Genomic DNA, 19945 nt, shown 5'->3' with positions numbered 1-19945 from the left:
CGGTAATGAATGTATCGCGCGCCCTTTCAACTCCGCCCCTTCAATGCGGCGTATAGCAGCTCTGTGTGTGTTTTCGGTCAAGCAGAATGTGCCACTATCGGTGTGATATCGCTTACGTTTTAAGCTGAAAATTTGCCAAACTTTAGCAGCAAAAATCTCTGGATTTAAATGCTTGTGAGTTATGAAACTTGATTTACATATTATTTCAGATATTCTCTTCACTTTCTGCTACGTGACAGTGATTAAATTCACAAAATAGGTGATTTCTGAAAAACGTCCAGACACCCTACTCCTACCTCGGGCGAAGTTCGTGCAGGCTCCACTTCACTACCACTACACTAATTCCTCACACGTATTATTCACGGCCGATTTCAAAACATCGCATGCGATCAGTCGCAGGTCAAACAGCATAAATATTTATATTATATTGGATGGCTCAGAAAATACCAGAAATATTCTAAGAGTTTGGGAAAATATTCCACTGATTCTTGGAATATTTTTCTTGGAATTAGATACTGGCCCTAAATCACCAATATTGAGGATAACCGGAGGATGGACACGGAGTGAAATACAGGTGAAGAGTAAGAAATTAAGCTATTTTTCTTTCTCGTTATATTTTTTTTCTTTGATTTTTACAATAAACCCCTGTTTGATCCCACCTTTGTCACTCGGTATATCCGATCGAGTTCAATGTCCCGAAGTTCGGGTAGGTGGAGCGTAGTGTAGCGGTAGTGAAGTGGAGTGGAGCCTGCACGAACTTTGCCCGAGGTAGAGGACTCCATGATGATGTTTTTTTATTTTTTATATTTTGACATATACTTCTTCATCATGGAGCCTTGACACTCTATCCATAGATGCATAAGCGAGACTTACACACCCGGATGGATTTCCCCAGGAAATCCATAGTTAAAGGGTGAAATCGGTTTGTAGGGGTGAATTTTACTTATCTATGAACCTTCATGCGCCTAATGCATATAAAGGGATAAAAATTATTTCACTATAAATGGTAAAAATGAGACGTTTCTTACAAGACCGATCTCGTGTAGATCCCTCGATCCGTTTGTCAACAAAGCAAATACAATAGGGATGACCTGTAGTAACCTTTGGCCCGCCTTAGGTATAGACATAGATACGAGGGTTTACCTTGACCCGTCGTTCAGTCCTTCTTAGGATCCGAGCCTGGTAATGTCCTCGAAGTATCCATGACGAAGCTGCTGATGATGACCGATACGCGATGCGGGCGATGGCTACCACTAGATGTCCTTTGACTCGACGTGTATTCTCACAAGATAAACTCTGTACTCTGAAACTGACTGACTGAACTTTATAAACTGGGAAACTAACTTGGAAACTCTAACTACAATCACACGGAGATCGGGGCTTTTATACTTATCGCGTGGTCGCACGCATGGTCCGTCGCGGCACTATTGAGGTCACGACCTAACGTACCATGCGTGCGCCCACGATCCAGCCACGATCTCCATATTCCTCCCAACCATAAAAAACCAAGGGGAGATTAAAAGATTAAAAGGGGAATTAAACATCACCTTTGTTTTGGCCTGTTACAAATCAATGATGCCAATAAAGATCCCCGATCAACAAAACACACATCAAATTTAATTTAAAAAGGTATAAAATATGACATTACTAAACACGGTGTCATCCATTAAAACCTCTACTCCATTTGGCATGTAAATAATGTGTCCACCTGAATAAACTATTGACTGACGAAAACATATTAGGTATCTGTCAGTATATGAGTAAAGTATATATATATATATATATATGCCCTAGTACAAGTATATATTCCATAATCTCACCGGAGGGCATTCATAATCGTGTGGATAATAGTTGCAGATGGACAGTATAGGAAAGCCTACAATGTTACCTTGGGATTACCCAATGAGGTTCAACAACGGTCATATAAATGAAAATTATATTTTCCAAAAGTCACTGTTTGGGGTCTATTCTAATTCTGTCATATTGATATTTGTTTAGAAGGTTTTTATTTAAATAGGTCAGATTAACATGATTTCATGTAAACCTCTCCAATACGATTCCAACTTATCGCAATATATGTTTGGGAATACCCAGAATGGCAATATGACGTAAATAGTGAACCTCGTAGGGTAAACCTACGCAAAAAAGGACAATAGTAAAAACAGAGAAAGGACCTTTTTATATACATGCATATTCAGCAAATCAAACCTGTTTTCTTGTTCTCTTCTCAAGCAGGTTTGTATTAAAAAGATCGAAACCAGTAGAGGATGCACTTGAGCAGACGACCCAAAACCTCTTGGAATCAAACGTGCTGTCAGACTGGATTTCGCAACATGGTTTATGATTAGAATGTTTATATTGTCAGCAGACTTTTAGCTCCAGTATTCTTTAATAGTTTAATTCTTTAAAAGAGGTACGTGGGACAGTCTACTTCTGGTACCTGCACATCGTTCATAATATCGTTTAAACAATTTTCCTTGACTGTATTGAAGGTCAAAGTATGACTGTTTGATTAAAAGATGAATGTGCATATTGTATATTACATAAAAATAAAGTCCAATCCCATGTATACAGATTACATTGCTGACAATATTGTTGCCACAACAAACGGCAAGTCCTTGTTTACAAAATCAGCATATTACTGCACGTTTCTTATAAAGTGAGTTAGGGATCTCATTGCAACATTTCAAATATTTCCTATGAATTATATTAATTACAAAAAGGTATCTGTGTATATAAGAATCTTGAAATGTTTACCATGAATTACATTAATTATAGAGTCATGAATCTGTAGCATAAATTTATATTCTAATCAGAAGAACCTTTCCCTCAAACTGTATTCTGGAATTTGTGGCAAGAGGGAAGTTTTATGAAATATGTATGTGCCAGAATTTAACAGACTTCAAATATATAAATGATGTAATTCATATAACTTTGAGCACTAATACAAAAATAACTGGCAATATAATGATTGTAATAATACAATAATTATGTAATATTGCAATAAAATCCCTGTCTACTTTACTCTACTTCACCCTCTCCCTCTCATCTCCTTTTCTTTGTTTTTAAAGGTGGAGGCCAAGGAGGAAGCAGCCAAGGGGTGCACATTAATGATGGAGTATCTCCATAGGAGAATAGATGGACATGCAGAGGAGTCCCTTCCTCGTGAGATGGGGGATTGCTTTGCTTGCCCAGTGCATCCCTAGTCGTCTGCTGGCCCAACTGTTTCAACTCATCACAATCAACCGATGGAAATAATGATAGATCAAAGCTTCTACCTGAACAGGAAGAATTATTATTTCGGACAGATCTTATGTGGTGTGAACTTGAAACAGGGGGAGAGAGTGGGTGTTGGTCCTTACATATTGGGATCGGGGTCGGACCCATTCCTCCGATCCCAGATCGTTTCCCTGATATTCTTCAGTTTCAATGGATACTTTATCAGCATGTAGGTCACTGAGTTCAAAAGGATCAAGCCTCTTACACCCCTTATATGAAATACTCTCCTCTGAGGATTTTATCAAGACTGTGGAGGAGTTAGGGTGGCTGAGAGAGGTCTGATACTTTGTGGCCTCAGGAGTATTTTCAGGGGAACCCCTTGATTCTTGTGAAGTTCTTGTTAGTTGCTCAAGTTTGGAAATCTGAGTGGCTAGGTCTTCGACAGAGGACTCCAGTGCATTAATGATTTGTAGGCGATTAAGCACGAAGTCCATCTTGTCTTCCAAAACATGAATTCATTGTTCAATGGACCTATGTTTAAGAGAATGAGCAGTAACTTCTACTTTAGATTCCTCAGTAGCTTCGGTAGGAGCCTCAAAGGGAGGGGGAAAGTTTTCCCCGCTAGGTCCCTTATATTCTACTGAATCTGGGGTAACCCTGATATGCTCGAGTGAGAAAGTATTAGCGGCAGAGGGCATATTGTTTGTGGTTTTACAATTTTCATAGGTTGGAGAAGATGCCACTAATCTGCAACTATCACTCCGGTATCCATCATTCATATCTTGAAGATGGACAGATGAAGATGAACGAGTATCCCTCGAACGCTCATGGAATGATTGCGGGGTTAGCCGTTTATAATCTTCAAGTGTCCATTCTTCAGAAGATGAAGAAACACTTGGGTACCCATCGCTGTTTGAATGACGAGAAGATGAAGGGGACCTAGACTCACGCCTTCGATGATCATAAGAGGATCGAGGGGGTGAACTTTGGATTCCTTCATCTCTCGATCGTACCCGGGAATAAGATGTGCTAGGGTATTCAGTGTTTACTCGAGAATGGACGGGTGAAGGAGAGGGAGTATTCCGCCGATGAGGATCACGAAATGATCTTCGAGGGGAAGACTGCCTGTGGTCTTTACCCTTCCATTCTGAGTAACGAACGGATGAAGGAGAGCGAGCATCCCACCTACTTGAATCATAAAATGATTCTCGAGGAGGATACCGACTAAAAACGCCATCCTTCCGTTCTTCATATGGTGATCGAGAACGACGAATAGGTGAAGGGGAGCGAGTATCCCATCCTCGCATCCTTGAATCATAAAATGATTCCCTAGGGGGATCCCGCCTGTAACCTTCACCTCTCCGTCTTTCTTCATAAGGTGATGGAGATCGATTTCGGTATCTATGAGAATGGGATTCGCGTACATCGCCCCTACGTCGGTGTGGAGATTCGTTACGATCGTAATAATCATAATCATCCCTATAGTAGTGTGGGGATTCGTAACGTCTCCCACGACGTGGAGGAGACGGATCGTGTCTTCGGTAATCAAAATCATGGTAATCACCTCGGCCCCGCAGTGGAGGATTGTATTGATTATCATAATATTTATAATGATGATCCCGATGTTTTGATGGGGACTCACGACGTGACCTACCACTGCGACGGAGGGGAAACCTATGATGATGATCGCTTCTTGATGAGTCATAGCGATGACGATCGCATTCGCCTCGCAATGGAGTCTCGCTAGAATAGCAATTATTTCCCCTATAATCGTGTCGTGGGGAAATAGAGCGATCTCTCCGATTGCGGCGCGAATGGGATCTGTCAATATAATCCCTATTTCGGCTATGATTATTTTCTTCCCCTTGCCTGTCGTCATGACTTACCGCATCGCCACGAGCACTGCGGTAATGCCGTGAACGTTGAGGGGAATGATTACGATCTTCCATCAACCTAGGATCCCTTCTTTCAGAGGAATCCAAACAATTATTGTATCTACGAGAGACTTTACGTTCACTCCCCTTAGCGATGGTACCTGTCAATTGTATGGGAAGATTCATCGCTGGAGGAACTTGAACTATAATATTCATAGTCCCGTGTCCCAGACATATCATTTCAATTATCATTCAAAATGATTACACGAATAATAAAAGATAATTCAAGTCTCTCGGAGATAATGTGTACAGATTACAATTACACCTACAATACTACTGATATACCTACACTACGATATATTATACAGTGTACTCTACAAACTATAGGGTAAGTTACCAGGAGTTCAAATGAACAAACTGCGAATTGGAAAAATACAAGGCGCAAATTGTTTACGAATTGTATTGAATAGATACAATTCGCAAAAGGAAATTCACAAGTCACAAATTGTAATATTTATAAAATTTACAAATATTATGTCCAACCTGTGAATTTGAGTACACAATAACATTAGTACTTGAAATGCTTATAGTTTATGCAACGCGCGTCGCGTAAATAAGCTTACAAACCTGAAACTCAGATAAGTAAATTTTGGGCGATCTAATTTGGACAAACGCACGCAATTTGGACTCTTAAGTGTACTCATGCATACGATGATTTGTGAATTTCAATCTGAAAATATTTACAAATATTTAAAATGTAATATTAGCACTCGGGATGCAGAATTACTCAGGATCCCGTTTGCACAAGTGCACAACCAAAAATATCAATGTGTATACAAAGTTACAAATTGATTAATGTTCATGCACAGATTTTTGCACTATAATATCTTGAATGCCTGTTCGTTCTTGCAAATTGCACAAATTGTAATATCTACAAGTTATACAGAAATAAATAGACAATGAGCAACAAATAAATGAGCTAAATCAAAATCAAGGAGCCCAATTGGCTTCGTTTCAGGCGTCTTCTCGCCAAATAATCATAAAGTATTGAACACTCAGTCTACTTGACTGTATAACTGTATAAGCAATGAATATTTTTATCGAACAAATGATTACACTTTTATTGCTGCCGAAATTCCTAAGCAGTGTAACAATAACACTTGTCAATTTGTCGTATATCACTTTTCAGAATTTATTTACAAAAAGGATCCTGAAATTCAAAATACAAAACAAGTATAATCCTGATAATTTCTATAATTACTTGGTTAACTTCGATAAAAATACCCAAGTTTAAATATCAATGGGAGTGAGGGAGTGAGAGCTATGGAACCAATTTGTGATCCCAATAAAAAAGTAGATAATTCTTAACACTTATTAGACTCTGTAAAATTCTATAAGGCAATTATCCATAAAACAATGGAAAAATGTGTATTACAATATCAAGTGTCACCGCCTAAGCTAATTAAGCTTCAAAATACATTATTATTGAAACAAGCGGGTGCATTTTAAGTGTCACCGCAGGAATTGACTATAGTGGAAATTAAGCTAAGTCCAAACTGAAAATTAAATACTAAATGCGCTATTACGCCCTAATAATTCAGTGGACAAACTCCAAAATCCAACTTGTCATTACTCAGTTATAGCTATAAGATTGCTATTACTATACTTCAAACTTGCTAATGAGCGGAGCCCACAGCTATCAAAAATGTAGAGAGGCAAGTACGAAATTGACTTCACGAACAAGTTTAAACAGTAAAGCAATATTAAGTATTAAACAAATCCCTAACCAAAATCATTTACTAAAACTATGCTTAATAATTTTAATTAGGGGAAGGTTTAATATCTTTGGTTGAGAGTCTGCGAATTAAACAAGTCCAACTAGAGTGAAAAGCCCAACCTTACAATCAGGGGCAAATGCACAATCTAAATTAGAACAAGTCGATGAACCTTTCGAGATAATAAATAATTCTGACTCACTCCACTCTCCTTTTCCTTTTTTTTTCTAAATAAAATGGTAGAGGGGCGCGTGTATATGAGAACTATGAGTGCCTGAATATATGAAAAAATACAAACTCCTGACAAGCTATATAATTCCCAGAAAAATAAACGCGCGAACATGTATCCGATATAATTGTGATTTAATGTTAAGCCTGTGATAATGGACTTAACTAAAAACGATACCACAATTGATTGCTGATGACAAAGTATATGATCGCGGGTGTTAAAATTAGATTCCAAGAAACTCCGTCTTTTAAATCTGTAAAATAAACAACGACGCAGTTATAACAGGGTTTGCCAAATAATTCCTTTCTTTTTTGGAATCACAACAAAATAATTTAAGAAATTATCCAGCGCGAGAAACCCGTCTTATTTGCAAGAGGGCAACACCGCTTTTAGTCAACACACTTTTCAAACTATAACAAATTCATTTATTCAAGGCGAATGAGTTACTCAAATCTGAAAAGTAACACGTACGGGATGGGAATAAAGATGTGTAAAAGACCAACTATATTACAAAATTTAAGTCTTTGCACGGCAATATTTATTAAATTTTTGGTAGCCATATAGCGCAAAAACAAATCCTTCACAATATAATAAAAATCAGAGATATCCCTCTCCCTACTCTTCAGATTGGCAACAGTATACGGCGCCAAAAACAAATATCAAATGTACAATACAAACTCGCTTTTGCCCGTGAACTAATTTCCAATCGTAAGAGTTAAAGACAGCAATTAACTGTGTGGAAAATCCGCTTGAATTTATTATCCGTCAAGATATAATCAGCTGGCAATAAAGCCCTATATCGCCAGCCAGTTTAAGAGAAAATACAGGCAAGGTAAACGCAATTAATCTTTCACCAAGAATCACAAAAATCACCAACAGCAAAAGTTAGCTATTGATTTATTTATTACAGTTCTAAAGATTAATTCAATTAAATCCTAACTATTATTTTAATCAAACCGCAACTATTTAAGATAAAGGTCATGGATAATAGGGGTGGGTAGATTTATCTACCGCAATTAGCCACAAGCAACAATCAGGCAAGGCATGCACTCCCAACTAACGAACAATAGACGCGGGGAGCGACGGACAAAAGAAAATATGCTTGGATTGTTAAACTCCGCGTGCCTAACGTGGCGTCCCGACACACCCAGATATCTATTAAGAGAACTGTGTAAGGGTAAAACGGTGCACAAAACGGCAAATTAAAACCCTAAAACACTAGTCTTTTTGGCATAGTTGTTGTGTAAAAAGCTTATCGTTACGGTGGCGGCGGGTCCCACTCAAAATGACCTATATGTGTAAACTACAATCATCTTATAAACCTACGATATTTCCTTCCTTTTCCTTTCCTTTTTTGGAAGTGATATATACTTAAATCTATGTTTAGGAAAGCTAATTTAAGCGCTGAATTACTGTTATAAAATTATTTAATCAGCGCAGGTTCGAATTTAGACGTAGCGCCAATGTAGTAACCTTTGGCCCGCCTTAGGTATAGACATAGATACGAGGGTTTACCTTGACCCGTCGTTCAGTCCTTCTTAGGATCCGAGCCTGGTAATGTCCTCGAAGTATCCATGACGAAGCTGCTGATGATGACCGATACGCGATGCGGGCGATGGCTACCAATAGATGTCCTTTGACTCGACGTGTATTCTCACAAGATAAACTCTGTACTCTGAAACTGACTGACTGAACTTTATAAACTGGGAAACTAACTTGGAAACTCTAACTACAATCACTCGGAGATCGGGGCTTTTATACTTATCGCGTGGTCGCACGCATGGTCCGTCGCGGCACTATTGAGGTCACGACCTAACGTACCATGCGTGCGCCCACGATCCAGCCACGATCTCCATAGACCCTTGAACCGCTTTGTTATGACGTACATCCGAGTAGCAATGCCGTTTTGAAGAACAATTTATAAATAAAAATTATTATTTCACAAATACTAAAATTTGATACGTGATTATAAATAATTAGTAGTATTATACTAGTTATTTATAATCACGGATTAAATTTTAGTATTTGTGAAATAATAATTTAAATAATAAAAAATATTATTTAACTAATAATGAAATGTGAAATTTGATTATTAATAATTATTATTGTAATAATGATTATTTATAATTAAGTTTCTAATTTTATTATTCGTTAAATAATAGAACACACTATAGACCCTGGTCTGGTTAGGGTTAAGACTTGTGCTAAACCAAGTATATTTTAATCCTTACAGAACTATAGAAATCAAATTTCATATGTTTTGACACTAGTTACATTGAAATAGAGAATAACTAAAGAAAATATGTGTCATATAGCAGAAGTGTGAAAAGTAAGGAAATTGCAATATATATATTTTTTAAATTGTTTAACCTTGTATGTCATTTTAACTTGTCAATGTCATTGCAAAACTTAATTTTCAATTATTATCTAGTAAAGAACAATGTATTAGCTTAAATTTCATACCAAAATCGTACATGTATTTGGGGGTTAGGTTTTGACAAAAATATGAACATTTTACCCCAAATAGCATAAAATACTGAGAATCCCTATTAACCACCCTTGGTTGCTCCATCTTTTAGGGCATGCAAATCAAGCTCTATAGACCCTTCAGCCATTAAACTTTCAACATCATTAGTTTATCAATTCAGCTTTAAATTGATACCAAATTCATTGGAATACATGTAGTCTCCTTGATTTTTAAAATAATTAGCAAAAACTCTATGAATAAATCATGTGTAAAAGCTCCACCCTTTTTTATTAGTGACCTCCTGACACATGAACTGCTATAAAAATGTTTTCTGCTTTGGCTGAGCTACAGAAGTAAGCTACAACCAAAAATGTATCTCTCCATGTATTGTCAGACACACTTTCTTTATTTTCTCCATCACAGATAAAGGAAGATAAACTAAGAAACACATTTTCAAGTAAAGGTGATGTGACAGACATACAGCTTAAGTTCACTAAAGGTGGCGTCTTCCGAAAGTTTGCTTTCATCGGATTCAAGACTGAAGTAGAAGCTCAGAATGCTGTAGACTTCTTTAATAAGTCTTTCCTTGATTCATCAAGAATTCAGGTGACGATCAGGATTTCATATTAAAAAATTGTCATTTTGATTATTTTCATTTACCATGTACTGTAAATTTTGATTAAAAAATATAATCTATCAGGATTCATTTATATGGAGCTCCTCTTCTGATATAAGAAATCATAAATCACTAAATATTATGAAAAGGATGTACTGGGATTGTAAATATCTGTTGGACAAAATTGACGTCTGTAAAGGTTCTTAGGTACTAAACTATAATCTAGATACATTAGATAAGAATACTACAGGAATTTTAAAACTTCTTTTGACCCGACAAATTTTAATAATGTATTTTGTATTCTCTATATTTGTCCTTTGTATATTCATTATATTTGCTATGATTTTAAGTTATTTTTATGGAAGTGTGGAAATCAACTTTTAACTTTGATGCAATATTATGAAGTATACAGTCAATATCAAACAAAACAAAAACAAACATTTTCCATTTTCCCAAATGATTTTCTTTTTCCAAGTACCAGTATGCTATATTCCAGATTTGAATTTACTTTTATTAAATGAAATATTGTTTCATCCTGAAAAAGGTTGAACTTGCAAAAAATCTAGGAGATGCCAACCTTGCTCGTCCTTGGAGCAAATATTCAGAGAAGAGCTCGGCATATCAGAAGAAGCAGAAAGCCAAGGAGGAACAAGAAAGCAAAGATGGCAAGAAAACCTCGGATACAAATGTAAGAAAGAAGTGTAATCTTCTGATTGCCTCAAAATAATCTATTATTGTTAAAACTGTTTGCATTTAGGTATTCATTAGTGTAAAAGTAGTAAAATTCTCAGATGTTCTTCAGTCATAACCATCAAATGAACAAATGTTGTTGGTCTGTTGGACTATTATTATAATTTGAAATTCTTGTTATTACAGATGAATAATGAAGATATATGTTTCCAGGTTAATTTATATTTCATCATCACTATTTTATTATTTTTCAGAAATTGTTTTTTGAATAACTAATTTTTTTTTTTTTTTTTTTTCCAGGATATTTTGAGCAACAAACGGAAAAAGAAGAAGGGGTTAGAAGGCCTAGATGATGTAAGTATTGTCTCAGAATGATACAAGAATTGATAGTGGCATACTGTGTTTTGTTAATTCTTTGTTTAATGATATGATACCAATGTTTAAATGACTCTAGTTTGATGGTTTGTAATATATTTTGATTGCCTTATGGTATGTCAATTTGGTCCTAAGAATGTAATTATATATAATTCAATCTATTATGTTATCTAATTCCTTTAATAAATTGTTCCATGTCTCACATCTCGTTCTCTCTCTCTCTCTCTCTCTCTCTCTTTCCCTCTTTGTATTATTTGTTTTATATTGGTATTTTCTTATTTCAGTTGGAAGATGATCCCAAATTTCAAGAGTTTTTAGAAGCTCACAATGTACAGACAGATAAAGGGATCTGGGATAACGATGCAGGAATCTCTAAGAAAGATAAGACAGAAGGTGGATTGGATGTGATCCCATCAAAAAATAAGCTAGTCACAGGTAATATTTGATAATTATTGAAGCATATATCTTCTGTTGACCAAATAATCATCTGAAACTGGTAAATTTTTAAACTTGTTTTTTAAATGATGAAGCTTGTATCATTACTGGCAAAAGCTTACTTAAAAACACTGGCAAAATGCCATTGTTAGAATTTTGTGCCATTTGAAAATAACGAAACAATCTTCAAAAGTCAAAAGCGATTTGAAAATGATTCTGATTCAAAATGTTTTATTTATAGCTTCTGGCAAGAAGACTGTGAACGAGGAGGAAGTTAGTGATGATGCTGATAATGAGGACGATGATGAGGGAGAGGAGATGGAAGATGATGTCGAGGATGATCAGACTGGAAAAGAAGCAAATAAGAAAAATCTCTCAGATATGGATGTGAGTATTTACTACATTCACAGAGCTTCCAAGTCTCCCGGATCCTGCGGGAGAATACTGGATTGCGATCCAATCTCCCGTTCTCCCGACCCCATGCCAAAATCTCCCGGATAATCAGGATTGTTAGCTGTTAAATTGTAAAATTCATACAAACGACTGTTTTACGATTCTAGCATGTTCAACTCCCTAACACCCACGTGGAACCTCTTTATCACATTTTCATTTTACCCAGTAACTTTTACCAGTTTTTGTATAATCGTACATTGATTTCCAATGTAAATGACGATAATTAAACTGAACGACTGGTGAAGTAGTCTAACAAGCCATTTTATTTCCGGGTTCTGCGATGTGTGTGATGAAAACACTTCAGCGGTACTCCATGCACATGGCCCCCGATGCGCCCCGGCGCGGCTAGCTCCAGCCGGCCGGCCGCGCTGCGCCAGGAAGCTACGAGAAGGGACGTTCACGAGCACTGCGAGTCATTTCTCGTAAGCTTGTGTGCGCTTTATTCGAGCTGAAACTGTGGATCAACGATGGGATTAACAAGTGAATTACTTTTACACCCCGACTTTCAGTTTCAGGAATAATTTTATTGACAATCCTGAAGAACCAGAAGCAAAGTGGAGATTTTTTCGCCTACTTTCACTTGGGTTGATCGGATTCGAACATTTTCTCTTTCGTGAGTGAGCTACCCTGGCGCTGGCCGGCTGAGCTGTGCGAAGCACGCCCCATCCCGATTCATCCACACTACAATCGCATCGTCAGTGACCATGCCCATGGAGATCTTGGAGATGGAGTCATCCAAGACCAAGATGACAAAATACTTTTCGAAGTATAAAGATAATTTTCAAGCGGAATGGGACTGTGTGACAATTTTCACAGGAAACTCATTTCGCCGCTCCCTCACAAAATCATACCTCCGCGAAATCTACTGGATTCTATCTTTCCAATGTTGGCAGCTCTGCATTCATTTCATTGCCTAAAGACACAAACAAATGGGAAAAATCTTGAAGATTTTGCCATGTAACAATTTTGTGAACAGTGTTGTCATATGTTCTCTGTAACACCAAACATTTAATTAATGCTAGTAGAGTAACAGTAATATTGTTCGCTAAATACGGAAAATATCTATGTTCTGGTTCCATATTTCATGACACAAAATCCATGAATACTAGGGCCCGCTAACTTATGAAATCCAATATTTTCTTTTTGATTTTGATTTTTGTTTTAGATTTCTTGTGGAACCGTTATGAAGACAGCTAGGCCAGGGCCTTTGTAATAAAACTGATATTGAAGGGGTCTTTACATTTGTTCATGATATGTATTTCCCTTTTCTTATGCTGTTTTCAGTACCTAAAATCAAAGATGGTAAAAATTCAGACAGAAGATGAAGGAATTCAAGATGGAAGCAGTGAAGACGAGTCATCGTCATCAGATGAGGAAAGTGACGAAGAAGAAGAGGAAGAAAAGCAGGATAAGAAGCAAGTAAAAACAGAGATAAAAGAAGTTCCTAAAGCCAAGACATCACCTGTTAATGAAAGAGTCAGGAAGAATAAGGTATGTTGCTTTTCAATAGTGCTCGACACCATAATTACTGTCTGGGATGATTTTCATTGGACATGTACTTTGAAGTTTTTTTTTGTGGAAAATTTTGTATTTCAGAAGTAATGAGTTCCTCTTGATCTCTTGAAAAGATGTTTCATATTATAATGGTTTATTAAAGATTGTGTTATATGATGTTTGTAATGAAGTCAAAATCATGAGTAAAAAATTACAGCCCATGCTGCTAGCCCAACAACAGTTCTGTATGACATTTCTTAATATATTGTAGTACTTAACAAACAAAGTTAAAGATATTTGCACCATCATTGTTATTTCCCTCTTCATGTTTTGAGGCATTGTACTCTTCTGCTGCACCATTCAACTCTGATTCTAAAAAAAGATCTAAAGCAGAAAGCTAAGTTGGTTCATGCTTCACAGGAGCTCTTAACCCTAAATAGACTGGGCTATTTCGATGCCTAAGAAGACTGGGGGGGATCTCGGCCGTCGATCGCCCGATTGCGACAAAACTTGGCACGCGCGTTACCCATGGCATAATCTACAAACTGCAAGATCAAATTCTGCGAAAAAATCTCATTGCTAATTGATTATGCTAATCTATGCGTAAATCAAAAGTTTGCTTTAATTAACTAAATAATGCCCCTAAAATGCTAATTTTTGGTAAACAGACACTTTATATGAATCTGATCAAATGTACTAACAAAACATTTCAAAATCACATTTATTTTCTTATGTATTTCATTGTTTTCTAAATTTCTTATGTATTTCCTTGTTTTTCGACTTTCTGTTTTTTATTGTTTTTTCAATGGAAATTGTCGGGGACTTTATTTGGACCATAAATAAGATGGAATTAATTGATTTCAATCAGGAAAAGGAAAAATAATGATACATTTCTGAATTTTGGCTAAAAACACTATTTGCATTTGATTTGTACACAAATTAACATTTTTTTGCAATTTTGGGTCTGCATGCACTTACGAAATGTTGCGTAATTTCGGAATCTCGTACCCGGGGGTCGCAACTTTGGTCTCAAAAGTTGCGCGAGACTTGAATGAAAAAAGTCAGGGAGCGACGCGGTAAAAAAATTTCCTGCGGCAGATTTATCACGAAAAATGTCGAGGGGGGGCTGAATCAGCCCCCCCCGTCTTCTTAGGGTTGATATTGAAGACCACCTAGATCATTCTATTTAGCTGTTGCTTGCTGCATGGATTATGACCATATTACACTATAGAATACTGCTCTTCGTTTTTTGTTTTTGCAGGTGAAACTGATGAGAAGTGTCAGAAAAGATGAAAAATATGAGAGAGGAGACTTCACTATTAAAGTACGAGGGGTGCCTTTCAATGTTAAAGAGGTAAAACTGATTTATGGTTATTTGAAACCTTGAACAATTTATATTGATTGATTTCAGTATTGTATATTGAAGTGATATTTCTTCTGTTTGTGTACTCTAATATTAATTAAAATTTAAAAAGCTACATATTTTCTTGAAAGCTTGTCTAATTTTGATATCTTATTTTGTATTTGCTCTTACAATTTCATTTTTATTTTAGGAAGATGTGGTGAAATTCTTTGCTCCGCTGAAGATAACGGCCATTCGAGCACCTCTGAATGAGAGAGGACAAAGGACTGGTAACTAATTCTAAGTTCTATTATAATGCTATTATAATGTAAATGCTGTAAATGTATAGGATTCACTATGTTAGAATGGTGTTCAAATAAGTACCTTTTGTTTACCTCTTATTCATATTTTATGTTTTCTGGACAAGCTCATGATTGCATTTAAAAAACTGTACTGTGTATTTATTTCATATTTTGCAATTGCAACTTTGAAATGATTGGAAGTAACCTGGATACTTGAACCTTAGATTCTAATACGTGATTTGTCAAGAGTATTTCTTTTCTTCTAAATGTATAACTATATGTAAATTCTTTGAATCCTAGGTGTAATATTTGTTGAGTTTTCGTGTGAAGAAGACATCACAAAAGCTATGAAAAGAAATAGAGAATATATGGGTGAGTTCATTCAGTCATACCATTCAATAGAAAATACTTTATGTGATGATCAGGGCTGGTATTCACTATAATACTTATGCCAAAGTTTGAAGTATTTCACTCTGCAGCTGAGACTATATTCTTACTTTAATGATGATTAATTTTTTATTTGAAAAAAAATGGCAATGTAAAGAGGCATGTCAATAAAAAAAAATGATGTGTAATTTTTATGAAAGACGAATTTTTCTTAAATGTTTCTACATTCTTGTCTCTCATGAGAAATATCTCTATTAGGCCCCCCCAAAAAAAAATTGTTGTATTGGCGTAACCCGCCCGACCCTACTTTTTTTTTCTATTGCTATCGATATCGTGTATTGTGCTCGAATTGAATTCGCGATCGAATTTGCCGTTTTGAAAATCTGAAAGTATTGCAGACAGAATACCTATTTTCCTGCCAAAATATTTGTTTCGAGCGGCTTCAGCGAGAGTATTCTTCGTGAGCACGCCCAATACCGCTATTGGGACGATATCTACGCCCGGATCCGGGTCAATTCGCCCTCAAGACAGGTCGCCCTATGACAGGTCACCCTCACGTTTGTGAGGGTGACTTGACTTGTTTTCCTACTTGTGAGAGGAGATGCTCTCAAGTACGTTGTAATAGAGCGACCTGTCTTGAGGGTGACTTGTCTAGAGCCCCTTCTCTGTTTCACTGTATTTGCAGCTCTCTCTAGTTAGTAGACCCGAGCGCTAACCGCAGCCTTGCGCATGGCCTGGATATTGCTAGACATTTTGCTGGCAAGCTGTTTACGTCAACTTGGTGTCTTACGCTGTGAAGGTCATGGGCGAACTTGGGCCTAAAATCTTGTTTAGTTTATAGCAAAATGACCCTCCAGTGAGTTTATGTTTGTATGAATGCATGTATGTACATGTATGAGTGTGAATATTGGGTGTGTGTGTCGGTATAAATAGTGGTATATGTGCAGATTGGAAGAAGGAAAAAAAACCTGCTCTACCTACCCTATTTTTCAGTGACCCTTTACTCCAATACAACAAATTTTTTTTTTTTGGGGGGGCCTTACTTGCCAATCTTTGTGTGTCAATTTTAGTAATGCATAATGAAGCTTGATGCTAAATAATGAAATCAAGTATTTTTCAATTGCCATTGTACCGTCCGCAGTACAGATTCCTTTATCCCTTGACTCTGAACTCATTTGTTTGTTTCATTGTGTTCTTTGATCACCTAGGAAGGAGATATGTTGAGTTATTTCGTGAAGAAGCTTGGAATAAGAATGCATATACTAAACATCAAGAAGATCCTCCATGGGCTAAACAGGTTGGTTTATTCCCATGTGCTAGGATAGTATCCCATTTCTGATATATCTCTCTGCGTGCAAGTGCCATGACCCGGCTCATAAAAAAAATGCTACAGCAGACCAGCAGTCTGAGTTTGAAGACTATAGAAGAGAGAAATGGGATTGTGCACTGTAGCTGCTCCAACCCTGAGATAACACCAAGTCGTCATGTCAGTGCTAGAATGCCCTTAGCAAAACAATTTTGTGCACCGCATCGGTGCAGAAACATCCTTACGCAATGCACTTAAGTGCGCTGCTAATGGTGTTCTTGCGCTCATGTAGTGATTAAGAAACAAGCAATATCTCTCCCCATCAAATGATAAAAGGGAAAGCAAGATTCATTACAGGCATGCAAACTATAAAAGTGTTATAACATAATAGTATTGCTCAGGTGTATTGTGACCTGTTCATAAAGTATATAGACTATTTTCTTTCTTGATCATTTGGTCACTTTACATTTGATTTATTGTGGTAATTTTAAAGTAGCATGTCAAAAAAAAGAAATAGAAATTGCAAATATCACTTCTATTGTTAACAAAGTTGATATCTAGACATTTTGGTAATTTTTTATGAAGTATCATTTTATATGATTTCTATCAATCTCTTTGAACAGGCTGCTGAGTTGGAAAATTCAGAAGATACTATTGCTGAGGTATGTAGTATCCAAGAGAAATGAGTACACCTTTCACATTTATAGTGCAAACTTTTCAGCAGAACTGATCACCTAAAGACTTGTTGAACTTAAAAGAATAATTAATGAATATAGAAGACAGAACATGATACCTTGGTTAAATACATTGAGCATGAATTTCCTAAGAAAGCTACACACAGAATTATGCTTGGTGATTAACATATCCTTGAGGGTGACGTCTGTTGGATCATGTATGTAAGACAGAGATCAAGAGAAGGAATACCCATGCTAAGATGGTATTTATTTTTGGTCCAATTAGGTTGGCAGCTTTTCAAATATTTTTTATCAGTTAGAGGCATACTGTGCTGATTCATGGAAAGGAAAGCTTTTACATTTTGTTTCAGTTGAGTCAATGTATCCCTCTTGTATTTCATTTTATTTTCATGTTTATGTTATCTGTATCTTCTTGTTTCTTCTGTAGACTGGGCGTCTTTTTGTCAGAAATCTTGCCTACATCTGTAAAGAGGAAGACTTAGAACTTTTGTTTAGTCAATATGGTAAGACAGTTAGGGAGCTTGTCAAAAGTCCATGCACCGTTCTATAGCGTCTTTACTGCATCCGGGTTTTCGCTTCGGCTTTCCTGCCCAACGTTCCCTTCTCTTCAAAGGAACGGCCGCCATCAAAGGGCCATTGATGCCACCGTTCTTTTGTTCGTCTTTCCTGCAAGTCTTAATTTCTGTCGAAATACCGAAGAATCTATTCTAAATAGCTCCCTCTACGACAAAAACAAATGCGTGCCTTCATATTGACTGTCGGATCGGAGAGTTCGGGTCACTGTTCTGAACTGTGATTCGCATCTATCATGTCTGTAATGGAAGTTCGGGTGCATTAAGCCACGGTAGCTTAATAAAAAATCACGCACGTTTCATAAATCGTTACGGATCTTTCGAATTTGTTGCAATAACCATGAAAACCTCTCTTTTTTTGCAATTGGAAGAGAGTCAATTCATTATGTTTTAGGTGGGAAAATAAGATTCCGCGTATTTTCGTTTCGTAGGCCCAAGCCATTCGTAGAATTCACGTCAATTTGTAATGTTCATTATAACTCGCATCTGAAACAAATGTCGGGAGCCCCCCCCCCCCAAAAAAAAAAAAAAAGACAGAAGGAAATAGAATGATAAAATAAATATGACCGGAACAGCTTGACACTATTACGATTTATTAGAAACTGTTTTTAATAGTTTGTTCAATTTTTGGTCGGGCAACCATTTCCCCGGGATAATTTCTTTATCTCCTTGTTTTAAAGAAGCGGGACCAAAAGGGAAGGTGAAAAGAGGAAGAAGAAAACTAATAAATCATAGGGAAAGAAAAGGAAGGGGAAACAGAGAGAAATAGGAAAATAATATTGGGATGGAAGAAGAGGAAGGGTGAACAAAAATAGGGAGGAAAACGGTTGAAAGAGAGAGAAAAAGGAAATTTGAGAGGGGAAGAAATTTACGATCGTGAATCAACGGGAGAGGGGGGACAAAATAATATGGAAATGGATAGAGACAGAAAATAAGGGGAAAGAAGTAAAGAGGGCTGGTGGACGATGGGGGAGAAATGAAGGGGGGAAGGGAAAGAGTGAAAGGGCATGCAACAGAGGGGAATTAGACATGAAGTGGCCATGCTGAAACGGTTCTTTATTCTTTGTTCATTCAGGTAACAAGGAGTTAAATTGGCCGCAACTTTAATCTGATTGCGAACCCCTTCTAGTAATATTTCATGAAAAGATATACAGAGCAAATTAATGAATAAAAAAGGAAAATGAGTGAAAAGAAATTGAGACAAGAAAACAAATTATAACTACTAAGATTTAAGAAAAATATGAGAAAGAGAAAGAAAAATTGTGTACCGAAGAAATATAGTAATCGAATTGCTAATGTAGGAACCTAATGCACTTATACCACATCAGTTATTATCAGGATAGGAAAGATAACAAAAGCATCATGATTATAGGGGTTGAAGCGGGTTCCTATTTGCGGCGACGGAAAAAATGGATTAAAGATTCAAAGATGAAAGGAAGAAGAATTAATGCAAGGAAACATGACAAGGGGAAGGGATAAAGAAATGAGGAGGTAAAAAGATTAATAAGAAATACAAGTGACAAAAATGGAGTGGGAGAATTGCAAACAGGCTTCCCTAGCTCTGCCATTGCCCATGAGTTCTTGGACCTATGATAATAACCCGTTCCGCCCGATTGGAATGACTGTGGGGGAACCAACCCGTCGATTTAATTTCACATGCATCAGAAGACCATGCCGTAGCCAGTGGCGTAACAGGCGGGGGGGGGGGGCAAGT

General features: G+C 36.8%; 1 protein-coding gene across 1 annotated transcript; it reads left to right on the top strand.

Annotated features, from left to right (window-relative positions):
* The first annotated feature begins 8703 nt into the window (after positions 1 to 8703).
* Positions 8704 to 19462, top strand: LOC135153330 (probable RNA-binding protein 19). The gene is made up of 13 exons (XM_064095891.1): positions 8704 to 8767; positions 9959 to 10170; positions 10725 to 10868; positions 11171 to 11224; positions 11530 to 11680; positions 11922 to 12067; positions 13418 to 13624; positions 14889 to 14981; positions 15181 to 15259; positions 15572 to 15643; positions 16867 to 16955; positions 17588 to 17626; positions 18087 to 19462. Exons 1-13 carry the CDS (start codon positions 8704 to 8706, stop codon positions 18207 to 18209), a joined length of 1473 nt encoding a protein of 490 aa, XP_063951961.1. The 3' UTR covers positions 18210 to 19462.
* Positions 19463 to 19945: the final 483 nt, after the last annotated feature.

The sequence above is a fragment of the Lytechinus pictus genome, chromosome 2 (assembly GCF_037042905.1).
Source record: "Lytechinus pictus isolate F3 Inbred chromosome 2, Lp3.0, whole genome shotgun sequence".
NCBI classification, from domain to species: Eukaryota; Metazoa; Echinodermata; class Echinoidea; order Temnopleuroida; family Toxopneustidae; genus Lytechinus; species Lytechinus pictus.
Note: the sequence above shows the minus strand (reverse complement) of the source record. Positions and strands in the feature narration are given on the sequence as shown.